Genomic DNA, 14,156 nt, shown 5'->3' on the forward strand with positions numbered 1-14,156 from the left:
TATATAATCCGCTCCGCACTCTTAGAACATCAGGTAAGAACCTACTGGAAATAGCAACCTCTAAGTATGTTGCTACTTCGCAAAGAGCATTCTCATCAACGGCTCCGAGACTTTGGAATAGTCTTCCTGAGGAGATCCGCTCGGTGGCCTTGTTAGAAACATTTAGAAAAGCAGTTAAAACCGAGCTTTTAGCCGAGCATACCCCACCTGATATGAATACCCCCCTGATATGATATGAATGATATGCCCCTGTCTGTGTATTATCCCTGCCTTGCTTGTTGATGCTATTGTTATTGTCTGATGTTGGATATTTTATTGTTTTTAACTGCTTTTAATTGAATTTTGAGGTAAACGCTTTGTGCTTTTATTTAGTCTGTAACCCCACTTCGATCCACCAGGAGAGGCAGGGAAACATAAATAAATTATTATTATTATTATTATTATTTAGTAGCTTGATTTTACATCACTTGCTGTAATGAGTTTTCACTTTAATATTGTTTAATTATACAAAATATTATACAAAAAAGCTGCCAAGCCGCCCCTGAATTTTGTCGCCCTAGGCGGCTGCCTAGTTCACTGTCCTATATGGATGAGCCGGCGCTGCCAGCACCAGAGCATTAGAGTACAGGAATGAACTTGGGCATGCTAGTAGATCACACCTACTAGTTTCTTAAGGAACTATTTTCTCTCACTTTTATTCATTCAAATAATGATGGACCCTTATGATCTACTGAATCCATGCAGGCTACTCTCAATCCCAGTTTTAACCTTGGTTTCACTCCTGGTGATATGCTTAACTCATACCAAAAATATCTGAACATGTTTTGTATTATATATCTCATAGAACTACTGATTCCTTTAATGGCTTTCTATGTACATATTAATTCTAATCTGTTTCATTAACTAGAAAAAAGGCAATTATGGAGAGATGTGATGTAAGTACAGTCGCCCCTCCTAACTCGTGGATCCCAGATTCGCAACCTTAGGAATCCGTGGAGGGGTGACCTCTGCTATTTTTAATGGGGCACACGCACAGGAACATGCCCTGTTCAAGCCTATGAGGCTTGAATGTGTGCAAGGCTCTGTTTTCGTGGGGAGGTAGTGGTCCAGAACGGATCCCCCATGAAAACGGAGGACTGACTATATATAAAATTACATATGAATTACATCAATGGTGATGTATCATCTGAAATTGAATGGTGGAACATTTAAGACTGATGAAAGTCTTGACTGATAAATGCTCAGCAAAGTTTTAACTTTAGATTGGATGGGCATCAATTCAGATAGCTATATACAGGAACTGGACAAATTCATAGAGGAGCTATCTGTAGGTATTAATCAAGTTGGATATATACAATCCTTCCAGTATCCCAGGCCAATTGTCTCAGAAAAATTTGGATCTATACCAAGGAATGTTAATAATGTAATCCAAAGGACGTTTTCATACATAGGCTAAATAAAGCCATGAGCTCCCTCTTTCCTCAAATGCAACTTTCTGACAAGACACAGCTAGCCATTATATGTGAACCAGGCAGCTATATTTTGTATCCAAAGCAGAACAACAACAACAACAACAACAACAACAACAAAATAGCTCAACTGAAGTTAGCAGTTTAGTTTGTACAAACCATAATTTGCCCAGTTCTGATGTAAAAATAAATAAATTTATAGTTGCTTCTGAATTGGAAGTCATTGGGTAAAACAGGATAGGTGAACCTTAGAGGGACATAACAGTAATTTTATGCATGCAATACCAAATTATTACATCCAAACCATCCCACAGTATTTTGTGAGTGACCATTACTTGGAGCACTTGACATCCTCAATTGCATATTCAGAATGCTGATTCCTCATCCCAAGTGTGGGCACTCTAACTAGATTAGTAGAATCAACATGGGTGGTACATCAGTATTATTGTGTCAGAAAGCAACAATAGTGCTAAACTCCCACAATAGGAAGCATGTCTCCTTTCCAAAGTACTTTCTATTTTCATTCCTCCTCATGCAACCACTTTTAGAAATACCTTGAGAACAAAATAGTAGGGAACAGTGTTCTGAGAAGACAGCATACCACAATAAAAGACAATTAGGCTGTCTCTATCCACCCAGTCTAACATTCTGTTTCTGCTTCAAGGAGTCTTATTATGTACAGTTTAACTGAGTATAAACTGAAGGGTCTGAAGAATTCAAGAACTAAAAATAACGTTACTAGAATAGACTAAAACACGTGAGAGAAATGTTTTGCACAATAGCAAATGTAAAATACATTATGCAACATTCTGTCTGTTATTCTACAAAACAACATGAAACTAATTTCCATCGAAATCAACCTGAGTTGCTTCTAAACAAATGAATTTATCTTGGTCAGTTCATTTATAGGTTGGGAAACTGATTCTGTGGTAATTATGCAATACCATTTAAACAATACTTTACAACTTTTATAAAACAATTACTAACAACTGACAGTATTTCTCTTTTATTTTAATCTCTTTTACTTTTAAACAAAATAATAATAATAAGTAATAATAATAATCCAGCAAATTGAAAGAACATTAATTTTCCTTCAATCTCAGCATATTTTTTCATCCAACTTGTGGGTTTCTTTGAAAGGTTACTAATATATAGTATGCTCTCTCTCTCTCTCTCTCTCTCTCTTTCATGCATGCATGTGCACACACAAACACACACTTTGCACTATAGGTTTTAGGTAGTTATATACCTTTTTGACACCAGAAGGATTATCAAAAACTACAAGAAGGCATCCAACAGACTGGATGACATGACACTTATTAAAACCCTTTCAAGAAAAAACTGAGAAATATTTGCACATAGTTTAATCTCAAAATGGATTAGCAAGGACAAGAAATGGATTGGTAAGACTTACCTACTCGGAAGTTGGGTGCTGTCAAGGTGTCAGCAGCATGCCCGTTTTCACTAATCAGTGTGGTGGTGTTCCCTTTCTCGCAGCTGTTCTGACAGGTGCCTTTTTTACAAGTCACTTTACATATGCTGGGTGTAAAGACCACCTTGATGCGTCCAGTGTGATTTCCCACTGGGAGCAGAGGCAAAGAGAAAAAGAAAAACAAACAGGTAACTTTGGTAGCCATTGGTTTCCTTCAGATGATTTACACACAATAAAAAAGATTTTTTAAAAAAGCAACAAGTTCTAAGTGGAGGAGGGCAGCCTTCAGTGCTCTCTCCTCGCTATCCAGTGGTGTCTCTGAAACAGGAGTAGGAAGCTTAGCAAACAGGACTCCGGGATCCACTCCAAAACCACATTTAAAGTCAAGTCACTGGAGTGGGATTAGTAATCACAATGCTGCACTTTATTCACAGTCAAAGAGCAATACCAAGGGCATGACAGCTTAAATAGCCAACCCTGACAGGCAGATGTAATGTAAAGCGACTGGCTATTCACCTAGGGGTGAATAAACTCTTGCGTCCCTCTCGCGCTGCATACTTTCCCTGTTTCTACACTTATTAAGTCACTATTTGTAGCCCAACCCCTGGAAATGTTTTAGGCATGCCGCATGTCTGAAAACATCTGTCTCAAATCTCCTGGCACCCCAGCCTGAAGTGAACAAATCCTGTGACGCAGCTGCGACCCTTTATTCCTCCCCCCCCTCTCAATTCTTGGAACAGTTACTTCATGTGGATTTACATATTTTGGTTTTACTATGCCACTGACTACCAGCACTTAAATCAACATTTTAATTGTGAAAGACTGCCAACAGAAAACTATAGGATAAACATTCCTAAGCTAAATCTGTCACTAAAAAGAAAAGGAATGGGAGTTCAAGGTACATGTATTTCAAGCACACCCCTTAAGTGTTTCAGTCTGATTTCCTCATCAGCCCATGTAACCATTTGTACCCCAGCTTTTCCCAGAAAAAGGAAAAGGAAAGCAACCAATAAAGCAGCTAATAACATCACCATAGGTAACAACTACAGTGGCATCAAATAAAATACCAGAAGTCAACAATATGGAAAAGTTATATAACAACAAAATACAACAATAATCCTGTTAACACCATTTCAAGACATCAACACTTAGACAGTTAATAAATACAAAATGCATACAGTAACTACAGTATATCAAACATAGGCATAATAAAATTTAACCAAAAATATACCTCACTGCCTCAGTCAACGTATTAAACCATATGCACATACTATTAAAAGAGACAGAACCAATCTGCAGCCAGCAGAAGCTGAGAGGAAAAACTAGGTGTGACCCATCAATAAAATATTAATACAGACTACAAGGAGCCACTATAACCTAAAAAGTTTTGCAAAACCCAGTTCAAACCTGTATTCAGGCAGTAGGTTAATACAAATACAGAAGAAGAGGCAATCTGCACTGCTCTCATGCCAAACAATTTCTTTTCTTAGAAGGCAAGAAAACATATAAAATCTCTAGTTTTCCGATAGATAAAAGATGTGTTTGAGTAATCAGCTCCTTTCTATCTTACTCTTTCTTTCTTTTAAAAAAAATATGACAAATTTTTTAGACAAATGTATGAAACAATTCACTTTCTTTTCTTGCAACTGTTGTAATGCAACTTCATTATTACTAATTATAAATTATAACAATTATGTTACCCAAAGTATCCAAACCTAGATTCTTCACAATACTAACGTCTGTTCCAAGTAGCCATTTTCATTCCTGATCCTGCCACAACTATGCAAAAAGTAATGATTGGCTGGTTTATCTGATGGTATAAATGCCCAAAGAGAAAATATAGATAATGCTTAACAAAATGGAGAATGCTTTCTAGCAGCAGAGAATTAGATTCCTACACTATTTTTTTGGCTATTAGTAAGAGTGAATGGAAGAAACCAGCTGATACATTAGCAGCCAGTCACATTAAACTATTTGTCTATCAGGTACATAGCAAATACCCCCAGCTTACCATAAACAGACATGTTTCCTATAGTAAACATTGACAACCTAGTATTAAAATCTGCAAAAATCCCCTTCTCCCAAATGCAACTAGGTACATTTGCATGTTGTTTGCCTGAGGGAACTTAACGTGCTTATACTACCACATATGAACAGAGGACACATGACCCTTGCATCTACATGGTTGCCTATGGAACAAATATATGCACTACCGTCTGCACAGCTGGTTTACTACTTAAGACTTGGCAGGTTCCTTTTGAAGGATACTTTCCACACTTTTAATTTTATGTTATAGCAGCTGCCATATGTATGTCCCCTTAAGGCAAAACAGAAACCAATAATTTACCTAGCTCTGATCATTCCTTTCATCAGTCTTTATGCACCAGCAAGTCCAAAGGAAGGGGAGGGATATAGCTGATGACTTGATGACACACACCAGTACCTGCACAATCCTTATTGTACACAGTGCTTTCTGCATTTCACTGATAGAGACAGACTGGACAAAAGTACTATTTTTCCTCCTCGTGCAAAGAAACACCGCGAACGGTTACAGAGAAGTTCAACTCTTCCCTAGCACATCATTAGGAAAGCTTTCCTCATATTTTGAGAACCTTTGCTCTGAAGCATACTTGAAGTAGACACAGCAAAGACATAATAAAAATACCATCATTTATTCATTGCTCTAATTTTGCTATTTGCAGCTCATTTAAAAACAAAGTTTTCACTTTTCTCATGGCAAGCTACTTCTAGGAACGAGTTCCACATCTTTCCTGACAAATAGGCACAACATTTCTTGTGTGTTGGTAAGATGGTCAATTTTCAAACTTCTACGTCAGTTCTGGAAAAAAATACAGCATTTTTATATTTTATTTGGAAATGGCTTGATAGAAAAAAAATAAACCATTTCCTAGAAAAACCATAACAATTTCAATCCTTTATTTTAACATGCCTTTTGCTAACTTTTTTCCTTTTAGGAAGTGATCTAATTAAAACAACATGCTTGGTTGAGTAATCACTATCGGGCTGACCCTGGTTGGCAAAAATCTTGTACTAGAGATCTCCATTGCAATTCAGCAGTGCCACAGCATGGTGTAAATCGGGCTCTGCCAGTACAGATGAAATTTAACAATAATTTAGATTTGAATTCTTGAATCATGACAAAAACAAGTCAACTAATTCTTTACCTAAATTTTCTATGATAACAGGGTAAAGAAAAGTCTCTTACTGCTGGCAAATGTGTTTAAGCAAGCAATAACGCATAAACGGGAAAATGACAGCCCACAGAAGCAACTCTGACCCCTTTCTGAAAAACATCTTGATTTGTGCTGAGCAACATCTCCTCTGAGAAGAGCTCTGGAAGAATGGATTAACTAGGACACTGAGAATGAATTGATTAAATTATTAATTTTCTGGGTCCCCCCCCCTCAGTGATTCTGCCTAACCTCCTAGATTCCCCAATTAATGCTGATATTAAAATATGCTTTAGCGAACTGGGACATTGTTATAGTAAGTGCCTCTCACCCTGTCATTCAGCACAAAAAGAAATCCTGAAAAATAAAAGTCTTAGGAGAAGAAATATTGAAATTGGAAGGAATGTATCACATGGTTCTGTTATTAGGCAGGCTAACTGGTGTGATACACAGTAGGGAAGAAGAGGAAGAAAATCTCTAGACCCCAGGTCAGCAGAGAAGAGCAAAGTTTGTGGTGAAAGAAGGAAAAAAAGATGGAATATAAGTCTTGGAATGGGATGAGTTTGGAGAGCAAATGCTTTGCTTGATTAACAGGAGACCTAGGGCCTTTCCAGAATATCAGACCTTTTAGGCCTGAAAGGTAGGTTCCCCTCCCACATAGGTCAGTATAGAAGGAAAGGTTTTGGAGCCTTCCAGGTTGGAGTGTATTGTGACAATCTTCAGTAATTCTCTATTGATTATATTCTGGACTAGTTGCTATCATATATTATGGTACAATTTGCCATTATTAGATAATAATATTTAGGCCCTAATTGTATGTCAGACCTCAGAGACAGGTATTCCTCCCCCACCATGGACTTGTATAGAAAGATGTTTTTGAGTATCTCAGGAGTGGGGTGCAATATGATTAACATCACCTCCTCTACTGATTATATTCTGGACTGCTGTCTTTTGTACATTATGGTATAATATACAATATTATATAACATCATTGAGGGAACCACAATGAATCCCTGTGTAATTCTTTAGTGTATTATTTATAGAGTACTAAGCTCTTGAATAATTAAAATGTTGTCCTCAAATCCACCCCCACTTCTCTCTCTCTCTCCCCAATATTCCATTTCTGCTTTTGAACCACCAGTCAACTAACCCTCTCCCTACCCACACCTTTTCAATTATACAATTTAATGTAACGTGGGTACAGATAAAAGTAGGATTCTTGGATATTTGATCCTTAAAACTGCAGATGACACAGATTTGGGATCCCTGCCTCCTACATGCAAAACACGTGTCTCTTGTGCATCTTTGAAAAACCTTTAACAAACAAAGGCATTTGAAGAATAAAATACACGTTTTCAGGGTTAGAAAGATGCAGATCAGTGACCAACTCAATGGAAGAAGTTGTAAGATGAGGTCCCATGTTTTGCAATCGCCTTGTCCAACCAGAATTTCCAGATGTGTTGGATTCCCACTATTTCCAGGCTACAATCATATTATGGGCTTTGGAATCTATGTGAGAAAATATTCCAGGTTGGAGGACATTTTTAAAAGGAATATAAGAGCTCTTTTCAAGGAACCAGTAACAAATGTGCTCCCCTAAGGTCAACAGTGACAACCAATATGCCATTCTCTATGAACCTCATGGTCTAGCCCAACACTACTGTTTCTATTTGTTTAATTAACAATAAACTAATTCATTAAACTAATTCAGTTTTTAGTGTCTATGATAGTGAATTAATTTTCCAATTTCTAACATTAAACATTATTAAATTAACTTCAAATCTAAATTCTAAGCTCTGGGGATACCACTACCCTCAGGAAACCTTTGAAGGTGTAGAACAAACCAACTGACATTTTAAAATACCCATTTTTACTGTTTAATTTCTTCTCTTTAGCCCATGATAAAGAAAGAGGGCTCCCCATTCCTGAATTAAGATGTTTGGGAGCTTAAGAACACATCAGATGAGGTCTTCTTTGGAGATTGGGAGCATCTCATGAAATTTAAGCTTCCATGAAACCATTGCAGACATTATTGTGTATCAATAAATGTCATAAATGTCTTTTGTAAAATGGTGAACTAGCAATAAGTATGAGACATTCCCATGCACATGTATCCTAACAATCCATGGAAGAGTCTTTGTAGGCTGTTTTGGAACCACAGATCAAGCAGATCAGAGGTCTGCTTAGAACCATAAACTGATGGGTAAGATGAGGACCCCTACAATCTCTTTGAGAGCTACCTTAAACTTCATGGCAATTCAGGCTGGTACTCATATGCAAAACAAGAGAAGGCTGCCAAAGGTACAGTACATCTAAGAAAAAGATGAAGAAGGCTTCTTTTTTGTTTTATTTGTTTTGTTTTGTTTTACTTCTGTGAGCATAGCAACTTAAAACCTGAAACTGTAAAGGAGAAAGACGGACCCAGACGCTGCTTCGGTATCAGGATTCCTAGTTAAGGTCTGTGTTCTGTAAGTATAAATCACATGAATGTCCCATTACATCTGAAGAATAAACAGGGACACATGCAAATGCAGATCTGATCCTTTACCAATGGGTAGCTGAAAGAGAATAATGCTGATGCATAGTCCTTTTGTTTCTGAAACTCCAGTTTGTAATCTCTTCCCTCTCCTCTCCTGAGGATAAGACACAGTGACCTGCCTAAAATTACACAGTCAATGGATGAGTTTGGATCCTCCATGTGTATGGAAGGAGTTTTTCATCACCAAAGGAACATTTCTCATCCCAGTGGTGTGTAGAATTCTGTGAGTAGAAGAATCTTCGATTAATGCAGCAAAAACTCAAAATCCAAAACACAGAATTGGTGAGATTTTAACTGCAGATAACTAGCATGTATTAGTATATTTCCTTTTTAAGCTTAGTACTGGCAGTGTACCCAGTGCTGTGCAATGGCACACAAAAAGCCCAACAGTATCCACCCTGGAAGTCTGACAATTTAATAGCAACATCAGAAATTAAATGTGATCCAATACAAGGCTCACTGTGACACACTGAATCATGGTCTGTTATGCCGTTATAGAAAAAACAAGTGGAGGAATGGGCATTTGGCAAGGTTTATCACCAGATGGCCATGACAGCTGTTTTGGCCATACCTAGATAGGGTTATATAAGGTGAAGGAATTCCATAAGCTAGCTTTGTAGATTTTTTCCCCCCTATTATAATATTAATCCTCCATGAAGTGATTCCGGACAGATTTTAAACACATTTTTCTTGTTTTTATGAACATGAAAACTTGTTATTTTATATTTTCTGTTTCATCAGTAAGGCTTTAGAAATCTTTTCAGACTGAAAATAGATGTAGGATTATTATATGCTGCAAGATTTCTAACTATGAAAGCACTGAGGATCCTAGGTGAATCTTGTTCCATTTGGAGTGTGATTTTGCTGCCATAGAAGTCTTGGGATGTTTGGTTAATGAGGTCACTGGAAGGCTGTTGTCATAAAGAAGACTGTGCCATGCCAGCCTCTCTGTGAAACTGCAAAAGTACAGGCATATTACATTAAAGGTAATGGTAAACTGACAATATATTACAGGACCTGGAAAGTCGATACAAGTGATGTCAGTGGCACCAACCAAATCAAGGCTGCTGGCATGCTTATGGAGAGGATACATGCATTTGAAGGGTTAAATGGAGTTTATTTTGCAATACACATCATTCTGATGTGAAGTTTACATCTTTTCTAGGGTCTGTTCTTCATGTTGCTGTAAAATGCAACTGAGAAAAAATATGGCAAACTTCAAGCTACAATATGCATGTATATTTGCAGTTTTAAAATAATAAGCTTTTCAAACTCCTTTTGGTGATCTCTTCTGTCTTTTAAACTGCTGATAAAACACTCTAAAGAGGAAATTACTTATTTCCTAAAGTGTGTCTGTCCCTGTTACTTTACTATCACATCCAGATTAACTCTTCCCAGAAGATTTGTTTTAAAGCTATCAAAAGAAAGGCTGATACTGCATAAATAACGCCATAAAACACAACCTTTTTTGTTTTACAATCACCTTTTTCATCCACACAATTGTACAGGGAAGTTATTTCATATATATCCTTCCTCTTGTGATCTTTTTCAGTTAACGTCATACGCAGCCATCTCTACTGCTTGATTTGCTTTTACAATACTCAACATTTGAATAGTATTTGCACATTAACTTCTATTAAGATTAATTTACACAAGGTAACATCGTCTTGCATTCTTGGTTTAACCTGTTATCACTGTCACAGTTGTGTGCACACAAACATCCATATATCAGTATATCCAAGTCATATTCATAAAAATCCTATATGCTGCCCCATTCTTTTCTCACATCTTTTTATCCATGCAGCCAATCCACCCATCCTTTGATCCATTTCTTCAACAGGATGTTGAAGAACATGGAAGACTCTATACAAGAAATGCCACAGTGAAGTAATGACCACCACCTCCTCCTCGAATCAGCCATAGGATAAAAGTAAAACTACCTTTGAAAAGTATCACATTACTCCCAACCCAGATAAACTTTTCAGAGAGGGAGAGACCATGGTTATAAAGAGATCCAGTAAAACTAACAGGGTTACATTTCCCACCTCTTCAGAGTGCCCATGATAGTTTCAGCTCCAAATCTTTTTCAGAATCCAGGTTAAAAAAGATTCAGTTTATTCCAAAGTGCTAGAAGGTTGATAATGATTAATCTCTCCCATATCTTGTTCAATAACATTTTTACCACAGATATCAGTGATGGTGAACCTTTTACAGACCGAGTGCCCAAACTGCAACCTGGACCCCACTTATTTATTGCAAAGTGCCACATCCCTCTGGCTTTCTAGTAAGAAACCATGGCAAACTCTGTGCTAGGGCAACAGCATGTGTGCCCACAGAGAGGGCCCTGAGTACCACCTCTGGCACGCGTGCCATAGGTTCGCCATCACTGCACTATATGTTATAATGTTCTGGGTCTAAGGAGGCTTTGTTCGGGAGTGACCTACAAAGACCTTACAATGCCATTGATAACCTCTTTGACCAAGCCAGCCCATCCTTTCCAGCAGTTATAGGCCAAAAAGAGCAATGACTGAGCTCAAGAATGATATGTTGACCTCCTTCAAGAACTATGTCACTACAATTGAGACCAATTCCACAAAACCAGACTAGATGACATACTAGAAGGCACTTACCTGAATAGTCACTTTAAATTTGCTCAATCACTTTAAAAGTTAGACCTAACTTCAGAGAGATTTGCTTGGTGTCTGCATTATGGTCTTTCCAATGCCAGGAGCAAAGTCAAGACACCATGTGAAGACATATTTATATTTTAAGCATTTTTAGAACTGGTTTAGTATTTTACACCTTTATGCTTTCATTCTGCTGTTGTTAATTTAGATTTATATAGTAGAGGTTTTTTCCTTGTTTTATATTCTGCTTTTTCAGGTGTTGTTTTATTGCTGCATTTTAAAGTGGGCTGTTAAAATATGCAGTAAATAAGTGGTCAAGCCAAATGTGAAAGATTTTTTGCTGAGAATGTGCTTGACAAATGTGTCCCAATGGGTGCCCTGTGATTTCTTTTTACCAGATCAGACTTTCAAACAGCCACATGGAATGTTTCCCTCAGAAAGTGGTGTGGTAGAATAATATTTTCACCACCAGCACAATTATAAATAGGCCCAATAATGGGCTTTCAGTTAAATCAAACTTTGTTCAAGTATTTTGCAAGTTAAATTCTAGTCATCTTTTATCAGCCCCAGCATCCCAGAACATCAAGGATCCAAACAAGATATACAACATTAGAAAGTACTTGCCCTACTTCTAGGAGCAATCATGCTGACTGCTCTGTTCATCTCTCTATTCCAGGAAGTGGATTAACAGAAATTTAATAAAGACAAACACTTGACTGAAAGCACTGGAAACTCCTGAGTTGATGCATAAATCCATTAGGATTCCTTTGTTGTCAGGCAGATCACTTTCTCAGGTCCATCCTTCCTGCAAAGGAGAACAGCCACTGCAGGGCAAAACCTGGGCACTTAATGTACGGAACGTGTTATGAGAATTACCAAAAAGAAAAAACAGCCAGGCCTCCATTTTCCCAATCAGGTGGAAAAAATAAATAGTGTGGGACCTGCCACAGAGATTCAGCTGATGATGACATGGTTTTCATGCCAGCTATTGTGTCTTGAGCAGCTCCTGACATGGCTACCTTTGCCTGAATATTGAGCTTTCACAGAAAATTAATCCAGATGGTTTTAACAGCACAATCAAGGTACTTTCCATCAGCTGAGGCAGGGGTACTGTTAAGCTATGGGGTGAATGATATACTAAAAGTTTCATCCTGTCACTAGTGCTCAACTCAAGGTGCAAACTTTCAGAGCCAGCATGTGAACAGACAAGGAGCTTGAGAGAGAGAGAGATGGACTATGATCATTTTTCTGTATGAGCTCGTTCTGGATCTTAAGAACTGTTGATTTTTTACCCACATAGGGACTTCTAAAACAGTGTGTTATGCACATCACAATCATGGGCTTGGATAAGAACAGTTGATAAAATCTCAACAAGGCTATTAGAACAGCATATTGACTTTGTCAAGAGACTACTGCAATCATAACTTCCAGATTGTTTTCACTCATTCTTCTCTGAGCCTTTAGTGCTCCTGTGGTGTTCTGAATGCACTACACTATTGGTCCCTATACATACAGGACTGCTTAAAGGCAGTTAGAATTACATGAATGGTTGCAAACACATAAAGAAACTATTTATGAGTTGGTAGATGTCATGTGCTGCTTCTCCCCTCCCCTTTCTTTGTCAAATTATGAGCCTATACAGACAGGCCAAAATAAAGCTGCTTTGGGTCACTTTGGAGGTATACTAAGAAATATTAGAGAGATCTTGTGGCTCCTTTGTGATGGTTGCGCTGACAAAGACGTATGAGCTGAATTTTTAAAAAGGCCTGGAGGGATTAATGGTTGTCCTCCTTGCAGTATGCTGTGGTAGTATATTTCTACACGCAACTATATTTATGTTTATTAAGTATATTTCCATAGGCTGTTCAATAATATGTACCCTGTGCAGCTCACAAAAAATATTACATAGGCTTGTTAGAACAAACCTATGGTTGTGTTCAGTGGGACTTAAGTGTGCTTAGAATTGCAATCTGCCAATGATCTTTCTTCCAAATGAAACAAAACTCTAGTTTTGCTCCTGGAACCTCCGATGGCTTTGGAATGTAGGGAACATTAAACAATGCAAAGTTCCTTGAATAACTGTTTCCCTGCATAGGCTTTTAGGATTATGGGATCATGCAATTTTGGCAATGTTGTACTGCTGAAATATGGCAGCCAAAAGCAAGTTAAATATACTGCCCATATACAACCAGGGTTCAGAGCACTTGTATCTTGAGGATCAGAGATACACCACTGTACTGTAAAATGAAATTTAAGAACTGTGGAAGGGAAAGGACAATTCCCAGTTGTCGCTTGCCAGTCCCACCCCACAATCAAATCCTAAAACATAGAATCACAGAGTTGGAAGAGATCTCAAGGGCTAACTGTGCCTTTTCCATGAAATCTGCAGCTAAAACATTCTCACCAATTGTCACAGGAACAGCTAAATCTGCTTTGTTTTGGTCTCAATATCAATGGGAAAGGATTTGGGCTCAGTGACAGCATGCCAGGGGGCATGGTTTCTCTGAAACCAGTCTTAGCACTATACCCCAAAATGGTTAAGGAAAGAAGTTTGAGTCTTGAGGCAGCAACTGTTGAGGCACTTTAAACATCTATTAGCACTGGCTGACCAGTGCTCACTACTCTCACTCACTTTGGAAAATTCAATACATCGTAATGGAGATTTACATTACAAACAGGGGGGAATGGCTGCTTTAGCATAACTGCAGGAAGACATTGCTGATTGTTTTTATTTGGCTTTTATCTAATACAGTTGGCCCTTCTTATAGATGGATTTTTTTATACATGGATTCAAGCATCCATGGTTTGAAAATGTTCAAAAAAGTATAAATTTCAAATATCAAACCTTGATTTTCCATTTTTTATAAGGGACACTATTTTGCTATGTCATTATATTTA

At 37.8% G+C, this 14,156-nt stretch overlaps 1 protein-coding gene across 4 annotated transcripts in view; it reads right to left on the reverse strand.

Annotated features, from left to right (window-relative positions):
• The window catches only part of LTBP1 (latent transforming growth factor beta binding protein 1), a 262,829-nt gene that overhangs the window by 174,163 nt on the left and 74,510 nt on the right, over positions 1–14,156 (reverse strand). For all 4 annotated transcript variants that reach the window (XM_089529704.1, XM_089529702.1, XM_089529706.1 and 1 more), the window contains one exon: positions 2,884–3,051. In XM_089529704.1, coding sequence (XP_089385830.1) covers positions 2,884–3,051 — 168 coding nt within the window. The remainder of the gene's footprint in view (positions 1–2,883; positions 3,052–14,156) is intronic.

Source organism: Sceloporus occidentalis, unplaced genomic scaffold (assembly GCF_023333645.1).
Source record: "Sceloporus occidentalis isolate IW3139 unplaced genomic scaffold, rSceOcc1.0.p SCAF_6, whole genome shotgun sequence".
NCBI classification, from domain to species: domain Eukaryota; kingdom Metazoa; phylum Chordata; class Lepidosauria; order Squamata; family Phrynosomatidae; genus Sceloporus; species Sceloporus occidentalis.